The sequence below is a fragment of the Macaca thibetana genome, chromosome 7 (assembly GCF_024542745.1).
Source record: "Macaca thibetana thibetana isolate TM-01 chromosome 7, ASM2454274v1, whole genome shotgun sequence".
Classification (NCBI taxonomy): Eukaryota; Metazoa; Chordata; class Mammalia; order Primates; family Cercopithecidae; genus Macaca; species Macaca thibetana.
The window spans coordinates 11,023,861-11,046,299 of NC_065584.1; the positions used below are offsets into that span (position 1 = coordinate 11,023,861).

General features: G+C 40.3%; 1 protein-coding gene across 7 annotated transcripts in view; it reads right to left on the reverse strand.

Annotated features, from left to right (window-relative positions):
* Positions 1–21,799, reverse strand: part of PAPOLA (poly(A) polymerase alpha) — a 64,819-nt gene extending 43,020 nt beyond the window's left edge. For 6 of the 7 annotated variants that reach the window (XM_050799058.1, XM_050799056.1, XM_050799054.1 and 3 more), the window contains exons 1-3: positions 21,584–21,799; positions 4,460–4,633; positions 3,586–3,652 (exon numbers count right to left, since the gene is read on the reverse strand). In XM_050799058.1, coding sequence (XP_050655015.1) covers positions 3,586–3,652; positions 4,460–4,633; positions 21,584–21,591 — 249 coding nt within the window. In that variant the 5' untranslated portion in view covers positions 21,592–21,799. The remainder of the gene's footprint in view (positions 1–3,585; positions 3,653–4,459; positions 4,634–21,583) is intronic. The other variant, XR_007727589.1, reaches the window with a different exon arrangement.
* Between the last annotated feature and the right edge of the window lie 640 nt (positions 21,800–22,439).

Sequence of the window (22,439 nt, forward strand, 5' to 3'; positions counted from 1 at the left end):
CTGAGACGGGCGGATCACAAGGTCAGGAGATCGAGACCATCCTGGCTAACACGGCGAAACCCCGTCTCTACTAAAAACACAAAAAATTAGCCGGGCGAGGTGGCGGCGCCTGTGGTCCCAGCTACTCGGGAGGCTGAGGCAGAGAATGGCAGGAGAATGGGGAACCCGGGAGGCGGAGCTTGCAGTGAGCTGAGATCTGGCCACTGCACTCCAGCCTGGGCGACAGAGCGAGACTCCGTCTCAAAAAAAAAAAAAAAAAAAAAAAAAAGAACATAAAATGAAGTGCTATTTCATACTCCAAAAAACCCTAAAGACAAGTTCTAAAGAGTGAGATCCCACCTCAGCCACCTGATTAGCTGGGACTATATGCATACGCCACCATGCCCAGCTAATTTTTAAAACATCTTTTGTAGAGACGGGGTTTCACATGTTGCCCAAGCTGGTCTCAATCTGGGCTCAAGCAGTTGGCCCATCTCAGCCTCCCAAAGTGTTGGGGTTATAGGCGTGAGCCACCACGCGTGGCTGGTATTGGCTTTCAAGTCACTTTTGATATGATAAAAAAAATACTCTAATATGCTTTGGGATATTTGGTAAAAATCATTGAATATAATCTTTTTCTTTAAAGCGATCAGAATGTTTTTTTAAGAGCATATTTAATCATCACTATAGAAAATAGACAAGTTATGTATGTAATGCTGTCTTTTTTTTTTTTTTTTTCTGAGACAGAGTCTCACTCTGTCCCCCAGGCTGGAGTGCAATGGCACAGTCTCAGCTCACTGCAACCTCTGCCTCCTGGATTCAAGTGATTATCCTGCCTCAGCCTCCTGAGTAGCTGGGATTACAGGTGCACACCACCACACCCGGCTAATTTTTGTATCTTCAGTAGAGACCGGGTTTCACCATGTTGGTCAGGCTGGTCTTGAACTCCTGACCTCGTGATAAGCCCGCCTCAGCCTTCCAAAATGTTGGATTACAGGCGTGAACCACTGGTGCCCAGCTGTAATGTTGTATTTCTTAAAAGTAAGCAAAGCCTTTGTCTTCCTTTGTTTAGATATTTTAAAACCTCAATGGCAACGCTGACCTGGTTATTTAAAATTAGCCAGCAAGATGTGTGCAGAAGTAGCCTACAAAGGAGATGAAGTAGAAACTATCTTAAAACACTGGTCCACAGACTTCTCTATTAAGACATAACAGCCTTTTGAAGAATACTCTCCAATGGTACTTTCTGCAAGGATGTAAACATTCTGTCACTGCTACTCATCACTGTTGAGCACCTGAAATGTAACTAGTGTAGTCAAGAATCTGAATGTTTAATTTTGATTAATTTTAATTTCCATTTAAATACTCACGTGGCTGGTGACTAGTATATTATAAACTACACTTATAGATATTAGTATGTTTATACCTATTATCATCATTGTAACCCAGAAATTTAAGATTTCTTAATTCAGGTCACGGAAAAACATTTTCACTTGCGAAATCTTTTTTTCATTTTAAAGTTCAGAGTATTAGATGTCAAACATACCCCCCAAAAAATCTTATTTTCTATTAGAAACTAAAATCAGTAAGAAACACGTGGTACATAAAGTCCACAATTTAGAATACTACATTTGCTGAAGTTTAATTTCTATTTTGAAATATACATATACATTGCTTTAAGCAAACAGTCCTATAAATTTGACTAAAACCAAAAGACTACAACTTTTCTTCTAAGATGACACCCTCTTCTCCCTGCTCTATGAAATTTTTCCTTTACCCTTGGTTCTCTTTTCAACCTTTCAGTTATATTATAAACATGGATTTTGCACTACCCTGGAAAAATTACCACTATGTTATTTTTTTAAATGGGTCAAACTCCATATACAACTCTACAAAAACATTTTCTCTACCAGAAGAATCCTAGCCATGTACTTATGAGTTGTATGTACAAGTATTCATAATGAAGAGTTAGAAATTCAAAGGGGCCGGGGCAGTGGCTGACCTCTGTAGTCCTGGCACTTTGGGAGGCCAAGGCAGGCAGATATCTTAAGCCCAGGAGTTTGACACTAACCTAGGCAACATGGTGAAAAGCCATCTCTACAAAAAATACAAAAAATTAGCCAGGCTTGGCGACCCCCGCCTATAGTCCCAGCTACTCGGGAGGCTGGGGTGGGAGGATCGCCTGAGCCTGGGAGGCAGAGGATACAGTGAGCTAAGATCATGCCACTGCACTCCAGTCTGGGCAACAGAGGGAGACCCCGTCTCAAAAAAAAAAAAAAAAAAAAAAAGAGGCTGGGAACACGCCTGTAATCCCAGCACTTTGGAAGGCCGAGGTGGGCAGATCATCTGAGGCCAAAAGTTTGAGACCAGCTGGTCAACATGGCAAAAGCCCATCTTTACTAAAATACAAAATTAGCTGGGTATGGTGGCACACACCTGTAATCCCAGCTACTTGAAGGACTGAGGCAGGAGAATCAGTTGAATGCGGGAGGCAGAGGTTGCAGCTAGCCAAGATCGTGCCACTGCACTTCAGCCTGGGCGACTGAGTGAGACTGTCTCAAAAAAAAAAAAAAAAAAAAAAAAAGAAAGAAAGAAAGAGGTTAGGTGCAGTGGCTCACGGCTGTAATCCCAAGCACTTTGGGAGGCCAAGGAAGGCGGATCACTTGTGGTCAGGAGCTCAAGACCAGCGTGGCCAACATGGAGAAACTCCGTCTCTACTAAAAATAAAAACAATAGCTGGGCATGGTTGCACCCGCCTGTAATTCCAGCTACTCAGAAGGCTGAGGCATGAGAATCCCTTGAACCTAGGAGGTGGAGGTTGCAGTGGCACCACTGCACTCTAGCCTGGGTGACAGAGTGAGACTCTGTTTCAATAAGAAAGAAAAAAGGACAAAGAATGTTATTATAGAAAACTAAATAGGCCAGGCAGTGGCTCATGCCTGGAATGCTAGCACTTTGGGAGGCCAAGGTGAGAGGACTGCTTGAGGCCAGGAGTTTGAGATCAGTCTGGGCAACAAAGCAAGACCCTACATATACCATTAGCCAGGTGCGAAGGGACATGCCTATAGTCCCAGCTACTTGGGAGGCTAAGGCCAGGAGGATTGCTTGAACTCAGGAATTTGAGGTTACAGTGCACTATGATGGTGTCACTTGCACTCCAGCTTGAACGACAGAGCGAGACCCTGTCTCTTAAAAACAAAAACACTAAATAAACAAATATTCAGTTTGAAAAATACCTGAAAATCTTTTTTAAAAACTGTGGCAGAATTTCTTAAAAGGCAACAAGATTCTCAAATGTTTAAAGCACCTTTTTAGAGAAACATCCATCATTTCTGCGAAGAGTGTGAGCAGTTTACAATTACTGAGTTTCAGTTTTCAAATGTTCCAAACAAACAGTACTTATTTTTAAAAATTGCTTAAGTCAGTTCAGTTTTTCCTGCTTCCAAATTAACTAGAAAAGTAATGTAAAATCTGTTATCAATAGTCTAAAATTGACTCCACATTAAAGACTCTAAATCTACTCAAATAAGGACAGGTTACATAAGACATTTGCTGTGTTCAGTCGGCTATATACCAATTATTTTATACACAAAAAAGTTGCCTTACCTTGCTTTCACTGATTTCTCGTATCCACTCTTTTACCAGGTTATTTAGTTTTCCCAAAATTAAAATCCTGTTGATAAAACAATTATCAATCAAGTATTCCAGATCATTACTGATTAAGTTTCTCAAAGTTTTAAATAGGCATTCTTCCTAAATTATGATTTTTTAAGTGATCAGAAACACAGTATATTGTAGTTAGCACGTGCTCGCGCGCGCGCGCGCTCTCTCTCTCTCTCTCTCTATATATATACGGGCACTGTTACACTGAGTAAGGTATTCCTCTTTCTCCAGACAATTCAGTACTATAATAACCAAAAGCATTAAAAAATCAGAATTATTGCTTTAAAAAAATAAACAACATCAAAATTAAGGGAAGAGAACTCTATGTAGAAAATAAAGTTTTCAGCCGGTTATGGTGGCTCACACCTGTAATTCCAACACTTTGGGAAGCCAAGGCGGGCAGATCACCGGAGGTCAGGAGTTCAAGACCAGCTTGGCCAACATGGTGAAACCCCATCTCTACTAAAAATATAAAAAATTAGGCAGGCGTGGTGGCGGGTACGGGCGTGGTGGTGGGTGCCTATAATCCCAGCTACTCGAAAGGCTGAGGCAGAAGAATCGCTTGAACCCAGGAGGCGGAGGCTGTGGTGAGCCAAGATCGTACCATTGCACTCCAGCCTAGGCAACAAGAGGAAGACTCTGTCTCAAAAAAACAAAAAAAAGTTTTCTCTCTTAAGTATCGCTCTTCTCTGAAACAGATATATAGATCTGGGCAAATAACCCTGGCCTTCTGAGTGAGTACAGAATGCCTCAAAATCAGTTTATGTTAACATCAATAAAAATTTCCAAGTTAAAAAAATACAGAATATCTATTTACCTGCGCTGCAGTTCCTCTTCCTCTTCGAAAACCCCAAAGGGTTTCAATGTCTCAATTAGTTTCTGTGTAAGTATGCAGTCAGTCTCCTTGGGGGCTGCTAAGCTGATAGGAGAAGTAATGCCATAGTGCTTCTGTGGCGGCTGTGTTTGTTGTGATCCCTGTGTTGTAACTGGACTATAAATAAAATTGGATAAAATTACTCCCAAAAGAATTCTACAATTTGAAACAAATCAGCATGACCAGAAAAACTAACTTAGTAACACACATTTCTAAACATGATTGGTTCCCTGCAATACCCCCAAAATTTTTATGACAAAAAGTGACCAAAAGCAAGTGACCAAAAAGAGAAAATTCTACCCCAAGGATTTTAACTCTGTCACTACTTAAACACCTAAGTTAGAATCCAGACCAAATACACTGCTAGAGAAAACACTATCCAGAACATAGTAAACTTCTGTAAAATTTCACCTCTTGAAAATAAGCCAAAATCTGTTTCTTAAACATTGATAAACACGCTACAAAAATGTTATTTTACCAATATAAGACATTCCCCAAATGAAACCTGGCATCTGACTCACAATGAACGAAGTTCATAGATAATGAAGCAAATAGCATAACAAAATTTGAAGGGAAAGAACTGTATTCACCCTAGGCTTGTTAATGATCTTTTAAAGAGATTTACACTTCAATAATGATGCTAGTCTAAAAGGTTTCTTTTACACACACACAGCTACATTTTTATCCATCTTAAGATAAGTTCCAAATTTGTAAAAAGGCATAGCATGCTTTAAATGCTTTGGAAATAAATTTGACTCAATCTTTTTTCATAATTTTTTTCATTAAATTAACTTTAAAAAGTCAACACAATATTTTTAAACTAACAGTTGAATAACATACAAAACCAAGTATATGATAAGGAAAGACCCCAAATCTGGATTAGTTATTTCTTCCAAATTCCATTCCTTAAGAAATTAAGTGTTTATAGGCCAGGTGTGGTGGCTCACACCTGTAATCCCAGCACTTTAGGAGGCTGAAGTGGGAGAAAGGCTTGAGCCCAGGAGTTGAGGCCAGCCTGGATAACATGTTGAAACCCCGTCTCTACTAAAAAAAAAAAATGTATTTTACACACACACACACAGCTACTTTTTATTTTTTGAGATGGAGTCTCACTCTGCCACCCAGGCTGGAGTACAGTGGCGCGATCTCAGCTCACTGCAACCTCTGCCTTCCGGGTTCTACTGATTCTCCTGCCTCAGCCTCCCGAGTAGCTGGGATTACAGGTGCATGCCATCACACCTGGCTAATTTTTGTATTTTTGGTAGAGACAGGGTTTCACCATGTTGGCCATGCTCTCAAACTCCTGACCTCAAGTGATCTGTTCCCTTTTGCCTCCCAAAGTGCTGGGATTACAGGCATAGGCCACCAAGCCCAACCACAGCTACTTTTTTACCAAGTTCTAAATACAATTTCTACTTTATAAGTTAAAGTGTGATAATCTACATAAGCAATAAAGTGCTAAATCTAAGAATGCTATACAGGTAAGGCTTATGATGCATTTACTACACAAATCCACTGGGTTCTGGTCTACACTGCGACTGCTAGACTGTTCTGTAATTTGTCTTGTGATATCAACACAGATCTAAGAATGCCAGGAAGCCCATACTGTATGTTACTAATTAGCTGCTGGACTGCATGTCATCTGTTTACTGTTGCCTGGTCTAGTTACATACTGTCTTAATTTTAATTCAGATTTTATAACAGCATTTACTGAATAAATACGAATCAGACATATCTCTTGCAGAAATTAATTCACGTTGGATCGTTTCCTCTTGCCCCTTTAATCTAAGCTGCATAGCTACTCGATACAATGTTCATCCACATCAGCACTAAGCATTTGCTGAAGACTTGCAAAAAGCATGATGTCTCACACTTGTAATCACAGCAAACTTTGGGAGGCCGAGGAGGGCAGATCATTTGTGGCCAGGAGTTCAAGACCAGCCCAGCCAACAAGGCGAAAACCCATTTCCACTAAAAATACAAAAATCAACCAGGTGTGATGACATGCTGTAATCTCAGCTACTCAGGAGGCTGAGACCGGAGAATCGTTCTAACCCAGGAAGTGGAGGTTTGCAGTGAGCCAAGATCATGCCACTGCACTCTGGCCTGGGCAACAAAGCAAAACTCCACCTCGGAAAAAAAACGAAACAAAACGTATTTGCTGAAGACGAAATAAAAATGTTCTGTTTTCTAATCGTATGCAGCACCTACTGCACTCTGGCCTGGGCAACAGAGCAAAACTCCACCTCAAAAAAAAAAAAAGGTATTTGCTGAAGACGAAATAAAAATGTTCTGTTTTCTAATCATATGCAGCATCTCCTAAGGTTAAAATATACACATGAAGTATAACTGAATTCATAATGTCTTGGTCATTACACACAGGTTTTTTTTCCCCCTAGTTTTATTGAGGTATCATTGACATACCAAAAATACTGAACGTAATTAATGTATATAATCTGGTAAGTTTGGACATAATACACTTGTAGTTCCATTAGCATAATCAAGGTAATAAACACATCCATTACCTCCAAAAGTTTCCCTGTGTGCCCCTCTGGTTTTCTGCCATAAGAGCACGGAACTTGAGATCACTCTTTTTTTTTTTTTTTTTTTTTTTTTTACTTTTTTTTTTTTTTGAGACGGAGTCTCGCTCTGTCGCCCAGGCTGGAGTGCAGTGGCGCGATCTCGGCTCACTGCAAGCTCCACCTCCCGGGTTCACGCCATTCTCCTGCCTCAGCCTCCCAAGTAGCTGGGACTACAGGCGCCCACAACCGCGCCCGGCTAATTTTTTTTGTATTTTTAGTAGAGACGGGGTTTCACCGTGGTCTTGATCTCCTGACCTTGTGATCCGCCCGCCTCGGCCTCCCAAAGTGCTGGGATACAGGCGTGAGCCACCGCGCCCGGCAGAGATCACTCTTAAATTTTCAAGTGCACAATACAAACTATGCTTACCACCTATCCTAACGTAACTGTATTATCTTGTGTTATTCATTGCTTCATGAGTTTTTCTTAGTAAACTACAGTCCTTCACAATTATCCTGGGATTATGAATGCTTTCATAAATGATTTTAACATGAGTAAAGCCAGAAAAAAGAAGTGTAAAAACAACTTTTTGTCTAGGCTAGATCTGGTTCAAGCAAGGAAAGCTTGTAAGTCAAGTATAAGCTGAAATCGTATTTTTGTAGCCTCAAGCAATAAATCTCTATTTTTGTTTTGTGCAAGTAATATGTTTCTCTGCATTCTTTTCCATTCTCAAGGAATTAAATTCATTACCAGTTCAGTTTGGATCATTAAAAAAACAGAGTATCCATTGTAAGATTCCTCTATCTTTCCCATTTTTTTCTTATTCAAATATTCAGACTTTCATTGTCATAATAAACAACGCTTGGAAAGCTCCTGTCTACTTTAACTTTCTCACTAGAATGTTAGAATACAGGCCTTGATTTCTAAACGTGCACAAGATTTGCTCAGCCTAATTTGAAAAAATATTGATTACACTAACATTTTGATAGGGAAATAAATCACATGCAAGCTGGAAATTTTTATTACTTTATTACAAATGTAGGCACATCATCCAGCCTCAGTATTACTTTGTGTCAATATAAAACCACATGTATTCCACCTAATTCAAGAAAGAACATATATGGGCCAGGAACCGTGGCTCATGCTTATAATTCCAATGCTTAGGGAGGCACGGCAGGGGAAAATCACTTGAAGTCAGGAATTGACCAGCCTGGGCAACACAGCAAGACAGTCATCTGTATGAAAAATAAAAATTAGCTGGGCTTAGTGGCACAAGCCCGTAGTCCTAGCTACTCCGGAGCCTGAGGCAGGAGGATGGCTTGAGCCCAGGAGTTTGAGATAGGATCCCAGGAGGGAGGGAGGGAGGGAAGAAGGAAGACAGGGAGAGATGGAGGGAAGGAGAGGATGGAAGGGGAAGGAAGGAAAGAAAGTAAAGGAAAAACTATGTAACAAGACCTACCAAATAAAAAAAAACAAATGCATACTCTGAAATTTACAAGATACTTGTGTATCCAATAAAAATGGCTCAGCATGAGCTTAAGGAGCTAGACTAAGAATTCCAGACTCCCAGATATTTCAAATGTCCAAAATGTCCAAAGTAGAAACATTAAACATTATAACACTTTAAATGAAAGTGAAGATTTTCCATTTAACATTAGAAAATAAAGTACAATGATAAAACAGTTTAAGAAATCTTTTTGTTGCTGTTCCCCTTCCAACAAAACAAAACTATATACTCCAATATTGGGCAATCTGGAACATAAACCTCCAAAGATTAAGGATTCTTCTGCCTTATATATGCACTGACACTCTCCTGGAACCATACACCAGACAGCTACCAACCCCAAGAATGCAAAGTTCTTCCTCCCATTTTTGAACGCACTAGACATCTATCCATTCTAGAAACATTTTACCAGTATTTAATTTTCTTCAGATACTATTGTACTTTGAAAAATAAACTTCTATAACTTATGTAACACAAAAACAAAAAACACAAACCAGACATACAGCTGCAGTATTTGTGATTCCTTAAAATGTCTTCCTGGTTTTTAATATCAAGAACACTGTGCTTTGCTTGAGCAACTGGTCCATTTTCATCTCACCAATATAATTAGTATTTACCTTTAGGGTACCGCCTGAATTTTTAGAGTGTGACTGGCAGCCATCTAGCAAGCTCTCTACTCTATAAAAATACAAAAATTACTGTATTTCCTTAAGAACTATTTTTAGTAACCCAATTTTTTGCTCCATTGTGTATCTATCCTTATTCTTCCTTTTCATCCACATCTAATGCAAACATCTTGTCAGTTTTTAATATTATGACTAAAGCATTCTTAAAAGTTTTCATCCTTTCTGGATCAGAGTTACACATAAATACATACCTACATATAATAGTACATACATGAATTCTGCCCCCTCTCAAAACCACAAAAGACAGCCAAACACTCCTCCCCTACAAACACCTTTTTTTTTTTACTGGTTCAAGGTATTGTATAAAGAATTTTCAGAACTCTTCTCTCCTTAGAATATGCAGAGTTTTCTTTATAATATTTAAATTATTTTCATCAAGGCAAAGTTCACATAGAACACATGCCTTTTAATTGTTTTAGCATTCTATATAACAATTCCTTTTCAACTATTCTAGTTCTAACTCTTGGCAATCGTGGTTCCAACTCCTTTCCTTCTACTCCTTTGTCACATGGTTCCACCAGGCATACTACTACTAAGTATGTCTTCCTAAAATACAACTGTATACTAAAAAACTGTAACTTCTGGTAATGGCATTCAAGACAGACTACAAAGTCTGGTCTCAACTCAAAAATAATCTGATAAAAAAGGGAGAAAGCAAGCCTGATTCCACTTCTACTCGTCGTATTACTCTGGTTTCATTTCTGCCACTAGTTATATTACTCTTGGTAAGCTGCATCTCTGTGGATTTACCTTAGAATTATTATATCTCTTCGTTACTTTGGATAACAAACTAGGAATTTTACAAGTACAGCATATAACACTAACAAGAAGTTTCCAAATACAAAAGTTTTTAGACCAAAGCTGAGACACAGGTCTTTCCTTTCCCCATTCAGGGCTGTCAAGATGACTCTAATTAGGATAAATATCTAGGAACTTAGAATAGTGACATTTTTGTTGACTGTTGGCTATTTTGGCGGGATATTTGTTTCAAAAGGTTAGACATTCAACTTAACTAATACATACAATCTCAACTATCAAGAACCACCTTGGTACAGTAGTTAGAAATCTAATGCAAACAGTGCAAGTTCCTATGATTTGTTAACTGGAGTTTAATGGTCATACATTCAAATAGGCAAAGTATGATCATCTTCGCACATACAAAGATCCCATTTCAAGTCAGTGAAGACGACTATGAAATACTTGAATGGCCTTGATTGTCCATAGTAAAATCTAAATCCCAGATGCTATTTCAAAAATATTTAAAAAGCATAAAGGCACTAAAAGAAAATAAAAAACATTTTCAGAGCCTTACTCAAGCAAGACACAAAACGCAAAAGCCATAAAAACAGGTTTACTTGTATCAAAATATTCCAACTTTTATATAGTAACAATATAGCACATAAGGAAAGTTAAAGCAAATGATAAAAGGAGAAAATACATGCAACTTATGTCAAAACAGTAATAGTCTGAATACATAAAGAATTCATCAATTTTTTAAAAAGTTTCACTGCATATCAGGGAAGCAAATTAACACAACCAGATAATGAAAAACAAAATTTAATGTATGTGGTAAGAATGAAAGACCAAAAAACCTCCAATGTCGGCAATGGTGTAAAAAAAAAAAAAAAAAAAAAAAAAATGAGCCCTTATTCATCAGGATGAAAGCAAACTTGTTACATCATTTTAAAAAGCAATCTGGTATTTATCAAAATTAAAAATGCACATACCAATTTTAAAAGTTTGTCTAGCAACTTTATCTCCAGCGATCTACTTATTACAGAAATACTAGGACAGAAATACTAGGGCAGAAGGCTCAAACTGAAAGCCCTGAAGTTGGAAGACATATTCTCTTTAATCACACATTTTTAAACTATAAAATATTACATAAAAAGCTAAATCCCCAGGCCTGGTGCAGTGGCACAGACCTGTAATACCAACACTTTGGGAGGCTGAGGCAGGAGGATCCCTTGAGTCCAGGAGTTTGAGACCAGCCTGGGCAACATAGAAAGACCCCATCTGTACAAAAAGTTTAAAAATTAGCCAGCTGTAGGGGCATGCACCTGTAGTGCCAGCTACTCAGAAGGCTGAGGCAAGAGGATCTCTTGAGCCCAGGAAGCTGAGGCTGTAGTGAGCCGTGATCACATCACTGCAATCCAGCCTGGGTGACGAGACTCCATCCCCCCAAAAAGCAAAAAACAAACAATAAAAAATATATAAATTTCCAGCCACTCCTAGAGTATGGGTGCAAAGACTGGAAGACAGACCAAAATAGGGACCCAAACTCCGGCACAATAGAAATAAGCTTGAAATGAGCAGTGTCTATCCCAGGGCTATCCCCTAAAAAGGGAGTTCATTTGGTACTTAGTTCATTCATTTGTAAGTTAACTCTCTTGATCTCATAGGTTCTGGAATTTGAACCTTTCTCATAGAACTAACACAGAAAGGTATTCAAGGTTGTTCACTGAGGAGAGTATGCAATGAAGTAAAACTGGAAACCACCTAAATATCCATCAATAAAGAACTGGTTAATTACAGTACATGCTTACAACTTAAAACTATGCCACAATAAAGAAATGAGATAGTACATGTAGCAGCATGAGTATCAGGAGAAAAAAAAGTGGCAGAATATAATTATGATCAGTTGCCATCTACTGAAACTTCAACATATCCCACATATTAAGTCAAGCACTTTACATTATTCCTAAACTTTTCTAACAACTCTTACTATTAAACTAAGAAAGAAGGCTTGACTAAGTTTACTGGACCAGAATATGAACCTAGATATCTGATTTCATAGCCTATAATAATCATCTCTATACTGAAGCACCTCTGTACATCACTTACAATATGTAGTCATATAGATACAGTTTTTTTTTTATTATTGTTTTTAGAGATGGGGTCTTGCTCTGTTGCCCAGGCTGATCTAAACTCTTGAGCTCAGGTGATCCTCCCTCATAGCTCAGATTACAGGCATGCACCATGACACCCAGTTATTTATTTTTAACTATTTGTATATTATGTCTATAACACATTCATAGAAACACAACCAAGCAGAATTGAGACCATAATATTTTGCCTTATATTTTATAAACTTGTTTCAACTTGTTAAATTATTTAAAGTAGATATTAATAATCTTGCAAAAGTTGAAAGTCAACTAATTCTACCATTCACCATTAAATTAGAATAGTTATAGCAAAGAGGCTAAACTCACCCCTAAAATGTCAGCAAGGGGCACCAAATAAATCCTCAAATTAAAATAATTCGCTTTTGGTTATTAGCTAAAAACTCAGTTCATGCTAATTAAAACACTATTTTGTGAAACAAACCAAGATTTTTAAAATAGCTTTTTAGTGCAATACTCTGTGGCTAGAAATAGTAAATCCAAAGCAAATATTGCTTTATTTATTGCTCCAGGAAGCTGCTAGGCCAACCAAGGTTATTAAACATCAACTCAATTTTCCTAAAAGCACTTTTTTCTCATCTACCTTTTGTCAGAAAGTACAGTATTTATTAGGTTGAAATGTACCGAATTCCTAAATATGCATAAAAGACAATGCTAAATAAAATCAGATATACAAAGATGCTTAAGGTAGTCTCTGTTTTCAATGACAATCTCAAATTTAGTCTGGGATTCAGATCCTTAAACAAGTCCAAAGTAGAAGCTTGGGAAAAAAAATTAAAGAAACAAAGATAAAAACATGACTATGCCAGAAGGTTAAGGTGTACACAGTAAATGATTGGAAGGGAGAAGCGCAATCTAGACAGATGACTACTAACACACAAAAGGACAGAATATCGTATTTCCATTGGTGTTTTCCTCAAATAGTTAATGTTTAAGTACTTTGCATCTCAATTTAATTTTTTTTAACAGAGTCGGAGTCTCACCACGTTGCCCAGGCTGGTCTCAAATGCCTGGGCTCAAGCAATCCTCCCACTTTGACCTCCCAAAGTGCTGGGATTACAGGCATGAGCCACCACAGCCTGCCTGTGTCTCAATGTATACAAAGCTCATCAGGCACTACTGATAGTAGGCATTTGGAACAAGTTGTGGCCCATGATATTAACAGAGTCAACTGTCCCAATTCATAGCTACTACTTAACAGAAAATGCTTGATGATGTGCATGATGGAGTTAAAACTGAAAGCCAAACTTGCTAATCTTGTTCTTTGGAAGCCATCGGAGAGACTGCAGTAACTGACAGAAGGCACAATTCCCCACAGTACCAGGTGCTGCTGAAAGGTCTCCACCTTAATGTGCTCATTCGAAGGACATGAACAGAAAAGACACAGGGATCTCTCTAAGTATCTCAATGTGCATTAAATATTAATTCTGAGCCAAAATAATACAATCTCCTTTTTAACAAGGTATGCAGCATATGATGATAGTAGTTTAGAGGCAAGAATATTGCCAAAATAACGTATATGCTAAGAAATTAAAAGGCTGGTTAAATGGCCCACCATAAGGTGTTCTGTGTAAGTGGTAATAAAAATATTTAGACCCCACTATATTCTTAAAAATGTACTGCAGGTGGGCAATCCAGTCAATAGTTAGTAAAGCAGTAGCAGAGGCTCAAAGATGACATAATTGTTTACGCTCAAGGAGAATAAAGCATGTATGATAAAGCCCAAGGCCAAACTGAAAATTCAAGGTTGCTTATGCACAGAAAGGGTACTTGCTGTTCAATTACTACAATAGCCAAGTTATTTTTCCTCACTTCATAAGGGTACTTCCAACTGCCCCTTTGCGCACAAGTGCATGTATTTGTGTGTGTATGTCCCTCTCTCTCATATGGCTAGGAGAAACTTAAAAAAAAAAAAAAAGTTGAATTGTGCACTCCTACATCAACTTGCCAAGTACAACTTGAAAATGAAAGAAATGTAAATTTAATAAAGTATGAAACAGGACCTGAAGAAGTATGAAAGAGTGCGAAAATGTATCAGAAAATAGTCAAAATCATAGTAAGTCATAGTGCTACAGATTCATACTACTAATTTCAGGAAATGCAATTTAAATGTTTCTAAGGATCAAAATGACAGAAACACTATACTTGATCAACCCAAAAGTTATAAAAACTGCCATAAAATGCAAGAAGCCAATTTCTGGACAAAATACAGAGGGAATACAAATTTGAAAAATAATTATGTAACAAAAGAGGAAGAAAGAAATCTAACAGAATGCCTCTATTTTTTCTTCCCAAATCCTTAAGTTTCCACAAATGAGATTGCTATACAGTTCAGCAGGCCTACATACAATCCAAAGATTTAAAAAAAAAAAAAAAAAAGGCAACTCCCACAAAAGGTACTGGCCACAAAGTGGGGTCTGTAAGTGGCAAATCTGTGCATGGCTTTAAATAAGAATATATACACAAATAAAGTCACTAAAAGTATAGTCGTGTGCCACATAACAGCATTTTTCAGTCAAGGACAGACCACATATATAACAATGGTCCCGTAACAGTATAAGACCGTATTTTTACTATTCCTTTTGTGTTTACATACATTTAGATACACAAATGCTTCCTAATGTATTACAACTACTTACAGTATTCAGTACAGTAACACGCTGTACAGGTTTACAGCCTAGGAGCAACAGGCTGTATCACACAGCCGAGGTGCATAGTAGGCTATACCATTTAGGTTTGTGTAAGTACACTGTTCCCACAGTAAAATCACCTAACACATTTTTTCAGAATATATCCAATCATTAAGCGATGCACAAGATCTCAGGTTCTATAGTATGTTACATTCTGCGTATACTACAAGTATATACTATATGTTACTTTGGTTTATATACTTTTGTATGTATTTTTCACTATATAAATACTTTGAGATTTAAATGTTATACACACAAAAAACTTGAGCTTGAAAATTATTTCTACTTGAAACTATATAGAGATTCCAACTGGCCAGGCGTGGTGGCTCATGCCTGTAATCTCAGCATTTTGGGAGGCCAAAGCGGGATTGTTTGAGCCCAGGAGTTTGAGACCAGCCTAGGCAACGTGGCAAAACACTCTCACAATAAAAAATACAAAAATTAGCCACGTGTGGTGGTGCATGCCTGTAGTCCCAGATACTCAGGAGGCTGAGGTGGGAGGATCCCTTGAGCCTGGGAGGTCAAACCTGCAGTGAGCCATGATCACACAACTGCATTCCAGCCTGGGTAGCAGTGACATCCTGTCTCAAAAATAAAGACTCCAACTGAGCGAACCACACATGGTTCCCTACAGTGTCCACAGGAAATGGTATAGTGTACTGGAATGAGAATGGAACATGGAATCCAGAGCTGATTTAAGCCCCAATCTACAATTTAGTACCTTTATGACCTCTGTCAAGTATTCTTTTGAGCCTCAACTTTAACCAACTTTTAGGGGAACCAATTACCTCCTATAATGTTGCTGCTTTGTAAATCATAAACTGGCATTGTCCAATTATTTAAAAGCTGCTAAGTAATTAGAACCCTGAACATACAGAATAAAACAGATACACATACCCTCCCAAAATTAGAACTAGCTGAGAAGTCAAATGGTCTCTTTTTACCTGAAAGAAGCTAGCTTTATAAACTTGCCTAGATAAAACTAAAGATGAAATTTAATTGTAATGCTAACCTAAAGTTGACTTAGTTAACCAGGAATAGAATGTTCTGATGAGTCAAAACATTTTTAAAGTCGTTATCAAGCCAGAACTGGCTTCTGCCTTAAGAAAGTGAGGAAAACAATCAGGGATAGGAACTGAGCAGGCTCATAAATTTACTCAACTCCCATACCCTTCCAAGTTCTCTACCAAAAAATATGGACTGAAAATATGTTTCAGGTAAAACACCACATCTCAAAACCATAGTCAACATTTACTGAGCAGCAATTCACTATAAAAACTCCAAATTTTAAAATCTGAGAATCAAAATCTCACAGTTCTGTTATCTTTCCTAAAGGTTATCTAATACATTGTTTTTCACTGACAACAACAAAAAAAATTTATTTAAATCACAGTGGGTTGGAGTGGAGTGGGGTGCAGGTCCATCCCCAGACAGTGTTCAGAAAACCGCCAGAGACCGGGTGTGGTGGGCCTGTAATCCCAGCACTTTGGGAGGCCAAGGCAGGCAGATCACCAGAGGTCAGGAGTTCGAGACCAGCCTGGCCAATACGGCGAAACCCTGTCTCTACTAAAAATACAAAAATTAGCCGGACGTGGTGGCACAGGCCTAATCCCAACTACTCGGTAGGCTGAGGCAGGAGAATCGCTTGAACCTGGGATGTGGGGGTTGCAGTGAGCTGAGCTAGCACCACTAACACTCCAGCCTGGGCAACAGAGCAAGACTCCATCTCAAAAAAAACAAAAAAAACACCAGAGGTGCTGCATGAGCAGCTCACACCACCACTGAAAAGTCTACTTCATCTTGGGGCAGCTGTTCTCAATCAGGATTTCTCAAGTTTTCAAACATTTTGGTCTCAGGACCCCTTTACAACTCTTAAAATGTACTGAGCACTGCAAAGAGCTCTTACTTACATGTATTACGCTTACCAATATCCACTGCATTGGAAATTATAACTGAAAAACTTGTAAAGTATTTATTCATTTAAATAGCAAGAAACTCATTACATGTTAACGTGCTTTAAAAAACTGTTTTCCAAAACAAAAAATTTAGTAAGAATGGCATGCTTTTGCATTTCTGTAAATCTCTTTAATTCTGGCTAAATCAAAGATGGCTGCATTCTCATAGCTGCTTCTGCATTCAATCTGTTGCAACAAATTGTTCTAGTTGAAGCATATGAAGAAAACTTGGCATCAAACCAACATTATAACTGTTTTTGTTTTGTGGAGATGGCTATGTCACCCAGGCTGGTCTTGAACTTATAGGCTCAAACAATCCTCCCACCTTGGCCTCCCATAGTGCTGGGAGCAACACTGTAATTGGAAAAGAGCAGTATTTAGTCTTTTCAATTAATTATGGGTAGTCTTCTTTGATACTATACCAGAACTCCCCAAGTGGTAGTTTTGCAAAGATTAGTTACAATACGAAAGTTAAAACCCTATTAATAAACTCTCGGTACTCTGTTGCATTAAAATCTGATTTACCTTGCACTCTGTACCCTTGAATGCATACACGATTTTATTACATCACAAATGGTCATTTGGAAAACTTGGGTTCACTGAATTATACAGGTCTACCAAATATTAAAAAACATTATTTTTTTAAGCACACATTATACAGCATTGAAACTATATGCATTAATCCACCAATGTCAGCAGAAACATCTTTTAAGTATTGAGAAAAACTGTCAAGCTCATGTCAGAAAAGCAAGCTTTCTAAAATTCTATATTTTGCTTGAAAGCTCAAATTTTTCACTGGCCAGGAATACAGTCAGTTGTTTACCTTGAAGTGACAGACTTGCTTTATTCTCATGTAAGTCTCCTAAATACTCAAAAATGAATATCCACAGTTCATCACTTGTTCTTTCAGATAAAAACGGAGCTCCATGAAAACACCAGCTTAGCTCACAAATCAACATACAAGTGCTCCTCAAAACCACCATTTTACTCCCCAGTACACAGCTTCACAAGTACTTTCCATGGTCACAGTACATTAAAAAGATAAAGTGTCAAGATTTGATAAAATTAACCTCCTTCTACTGTTTCATCAAAAGCTTTTTTAAACTATGAGTGTGCAGTCTTTAAGAAATAAAATGACGGCCGGGTGCGGTGGCTCGCGCCTGTAATCCCAGCACTTTGGGAGGCTAAGGTGGGCAGATCACGAGGTCAGGAGATAGAGACCATCCTGGCCAACATGGTGAAACCTCGTCTCTACTAAAAATACAAAAATTAGCTGGGCGTGGTGGCTGGCGTACACCTGTAGTCCCAGCTACTGGGAAAGCTGAGGCAAGAGAATCGCTTGAACCCGGAAGGTGGAGGTTGCAGTAAGCCGAGATCGGGCCACTGCATTTCAGCCTATCGACAGAGTGAGACTGTCAAGAACGAACGAACGAACGAACGAACGAATGAACGAACGAATGAACGAACGAACGGACGACAGCAAGAACAGAGGGAGGGAGGGAGGGAGGAAGGAAGGAAGGAAATGACTATATACAATACCGGATCTCTGCCTTGATTGTTCCTATGATGGATACAGCATTTCCCACCACTGCTTTTGCACTATAAGTACAAATGTTGAAAGACAAAACATCTCAGTAACATGAAAACTGTTTTAATATTATGTACCCTCTTTAAGATCTCAGTGGTCCCCCTCCCCAAGCATCCACAGATCACGCTCTGGGAAGTACAGAACATCTACCAGCAGGTACTGGTTCTGCTTGTTATGGCGATGTAAAAGTACTCCAATTCCCTCTTCCTTGTGCAGCACCCGCAAATATTTGAGAGGAAAGCTATTGTCTCACCTAAGTCTTGCAGTAACTCTTTTTGGTAACTTCGACAACATTCTATGCGTGAAGCATAAATGTTACTGATACTGGTTACTCTTACTTTATACCTTTTTATCATCCGTCTGATATTCAGAACTGAGCTGATGCCAAAAATATCTGACCAACACAGAGTAGGGCAGAAATACATCTAATTTCCATAAGGGCATCACACTTTTTGTTAATGCCGTAGTTCTCAACCAGATTTTGCACCCCAGGGCACATCTGGCAATACATGGAGACATTTTTGGTTGTCATTACTGGGGAAATGGAGGGGTGGAGCTCCTGGAATCCAGTAGGTGGAAGGCCAAGGATGTTGTTAAACAAACTACAATACACAGGACAGGCACCTGCAAGGAATGAATCTGGCATAAATGTCAATAATGACTAGGTGAGAAACTCTGTTTAATGGATCCAAAGACTATCAAAACTTTCAGAAGCTTTACCACCATAGCTCTTAAATCAGACTATAATCTTTTCAAAAGTATGTTTGTAGCTACATATGAAATTTAGACAAAATATGGACACTTGATCAAAATGTTCTGTAACATCCTAAAATTCGATAATTTTGATTTAAATTCATTCTGACAACTCACCTAGGGTCCATTCCCCAATGCCACTCACCCATCCAAATTTAACATTAGGACAGGTGTACCAAAAATGAAAGTCAAACACAACATAGCGGGGAAATCACAATCCAACACATCAAAAAAACAAAATTTATGACAGTGTGACAGCAGTACATGAAAAACCAAGCAAAGTCACGAGGAAGAAGCCCTATATTTCTTTAATTCTTTGGGCTCTCTACTGTTCACTATAGTAATTATGGTATACTTAGTTTTTGAGTCTCGCTTTGTCGCCCAGGCTGGAACGAAGTGGCATGATCAAGGCTCACTGCAGCCTCGGTCTCCTGGGGCTCAAGCAATCCTCCCACCTTAACCTCCCAAGTAACTGGGATTACAGGCATGAGCCACCACGCCCAGCTAATTTATGTGTTTTTTGTAGAGATTAAGTTTCGCTATGCTGCCCAGGCTGATCTCAAACTCCTGGTCTCAAGCGATTTACCTGCCTGGGCCTCCCAAAGTGCTGGGATTACAGGCGTGAGCCACCGCGCCTGGCCCCGTCTTCCATTTTACACACTTCAACGAACTCACGAAGAATTTGAAATACCTAAGGTCTTTCACAGAAATGTATACTTTCCCTCTTCAAAGAACGTTGGAGGAAAGTAGGTATAAAAGTACTTTTAATTCCTAGAAATAAGACACAAAATTACTTAATGTTATTTCTTCATTGAAGCCTTTTAAGGTGTACATCTATCATTTTTAATGCTGGTATGATTATAAGAAAAAGAAGTCCCTTTTCAAAGACAGCAAAATGTTAACTGTTCATAACGCCGTCATCACATGACATCACTGCAAACATTTATTTCCTACTGAACTGAGAAACACCACAAAAATCTTGCTTAGACTCAGTTCTCCTAGGGTCTCATCATTCCATGAAACGGAAAAAATCGATAAACAGAAACCATGCAGATTCCAAGATTTTAGACATGTATAGTTAATTAAGTCTAACAAACGTTTTCATCACAGAAGTAATGTGATAAACTTCCTAATAACATAAGGGGGTGGGTGGGAGCCTTGAAAAATTATTTTAAAATACATAAATTTCGATAGAAGTCATGAGGGTCTGTGTCAAAGTTAAAGTCTCACCTGTAAAGAAACACATCGACACACACACATATAATCGTAAAACTACAATCGGTGATTATATGCAAAAGAAATTATCCTTACTTAAAAAAAAAATAGACCTGAGTTACTACATTCGATGTCTAGAAACCACAAAAATCTTTATCCTGAATTTAACCAAAACTTTGAGTGTCAATTACATGTTGCGTTTTGAGGCTAAGATGAAGAAAACTCGGTCCCTGGTCTCAAAGAGGCACTCTTACGCTTCAATCTTCAAAAATGGAAAAATGCGGTCTCACTACTTAGGCCTCTACAATGCTGTATATTTGCAGAAAAAAAAAATCCGTAATCTACTGGCAATGAGCTGCCAAATTATATCTCATTATCAGAAAGGGGGAGGGGAGGAAAAAAACTTTTTAAAAATCCTCTAAAAAAAGAAAAACGCGTAGTGGGATTAGAAAGCATAAAGAGACTAGCTTTAAGCCTTACAACCAGGGGGGGAAAAAAAAAAGTATTACCAGAGACAGAGAAAGGAAGCAGAATGAAACCCGGTTACCCCATCAAAACAAAACAGGGAAAGCAATACATAAGTCGTTTCGGAGGAGGGCACCCTGGGAAGTGCCCCCTTCTCCGACCGACCGTGAACGCTAGGGAGGACTGGGGCGGAGGTGGAGGCAGGGGGACTCAACACTCAAAGCTGGGCTTTTAACTCGTGCTCCTACATTCAGACAAGGTCAGTGGAAAGGAGCTAACTCTGGCGCACAACACAGGCATCTGGAAATGGAACAGAGTGAGCAAGCTGAGGCAGACCAGGAACAGAAAAGCAACATCCAATGGGCCCAAGGGGCGCCGAGAGCGAGCCCGAACCCCAAGTGCTGATCCCGCGTGGAGCAGGGTCTCGGTTCCCCGCCGCCAGGCAATGTTTTGTTTTGGGGTTGTTTTGGTTTTCTTTGTGGACGGGGCGGAGAAGCTGGAGTGGCCGGGCTAGTTAGAGGTTCCTCCAGCTCTTCCGGAAGGGGAAGGCCCCCGGCCCGACGGCAGCTGACCCAGCCAGGAAGGGTCGGGGGACGCGGGAACCCAGCACACGGGAGAAGTGCGGCGGCGAGCGGGCGAGGAAACAGGAAGGTCCCCAGTCCTGCCTGCCTCCTACCGGGGGGAGGGTCGGGCTCGCGTGCCACCCTCTCCGCCTACCCTTTCCCCTTCCTGGACGCCCCCCAAGGCCCAGCCGGCGAGCGAAAGAAAACAGAATACAAATTACTTACAACGGCATCGTCTCCTGCGCCGGCACCGCCCAGTCACTTCCCCCCCGCAACCGCCGCCGCTGCCGCCCTGGGCATGATCCACTGAGGCGGGAGGGAGGGGGGGGCCTGCCTCAGCCCTGGGTCCAACCCCTCTCCCGCACCGCTCCCGCCGCTTTAAGCGCTTCTCCTCCTTCCCCTTCGTCCTAACATGGCGCCCGAGCGCTACCACAGCAACGTTCTAGAACTGCTGACGCCACCACGCACGCCGTGCGCGCGCCTGCGCACCAGCGCCGCTCGCCGCGAAGCCTCACGGGAAGCGGAGTTCTTACGGCCGCCGGCGGCCCGGCAATTACCACGCCGGTCTTCTCCTGCTTAGTTGTGGGTGTCAGATGGTGGAAGGGAACGGTCAGGGAGGCTCCGGGAGGTGAGTTGTGCCTTGGGCGGGGACGCTCTCGTGGGCAGTGCGGCGTGGACGGCGCAAGGAAGAACCCGGAGAGATCCCAAGCCCACGAGGCACCGCTTCCGGCGCATTGTGAGGTCCCACCTTTCCCGCCGCCTGAGGTCGCGGCGGCTGCTCTTTCCTGGAGCGGCGTCCCTGAAGGCGCTGCCAGGGGGCTGAGGCACCCACGCGTGCACCGTGTGTACCCCACAGCGCGGCGCTTAGAACGACTCGCAGGAGTCGCTGCCTTGGGTTGGAACCGGTTAGTCAGCCGCTTCGTACTCGACTGCAAAGTAACAAGTACTTTACCGGGCAGCGGTGCCGGCCGCGTGTGACACGGCGCGAGGTCTTATCCCACAGCCGACGAAAACATGTCCCCAGTACTCCGTTTCCCTCCCAGACTGCGTCCCACCCAGTGGACCTAGATGGAGCTTTCCG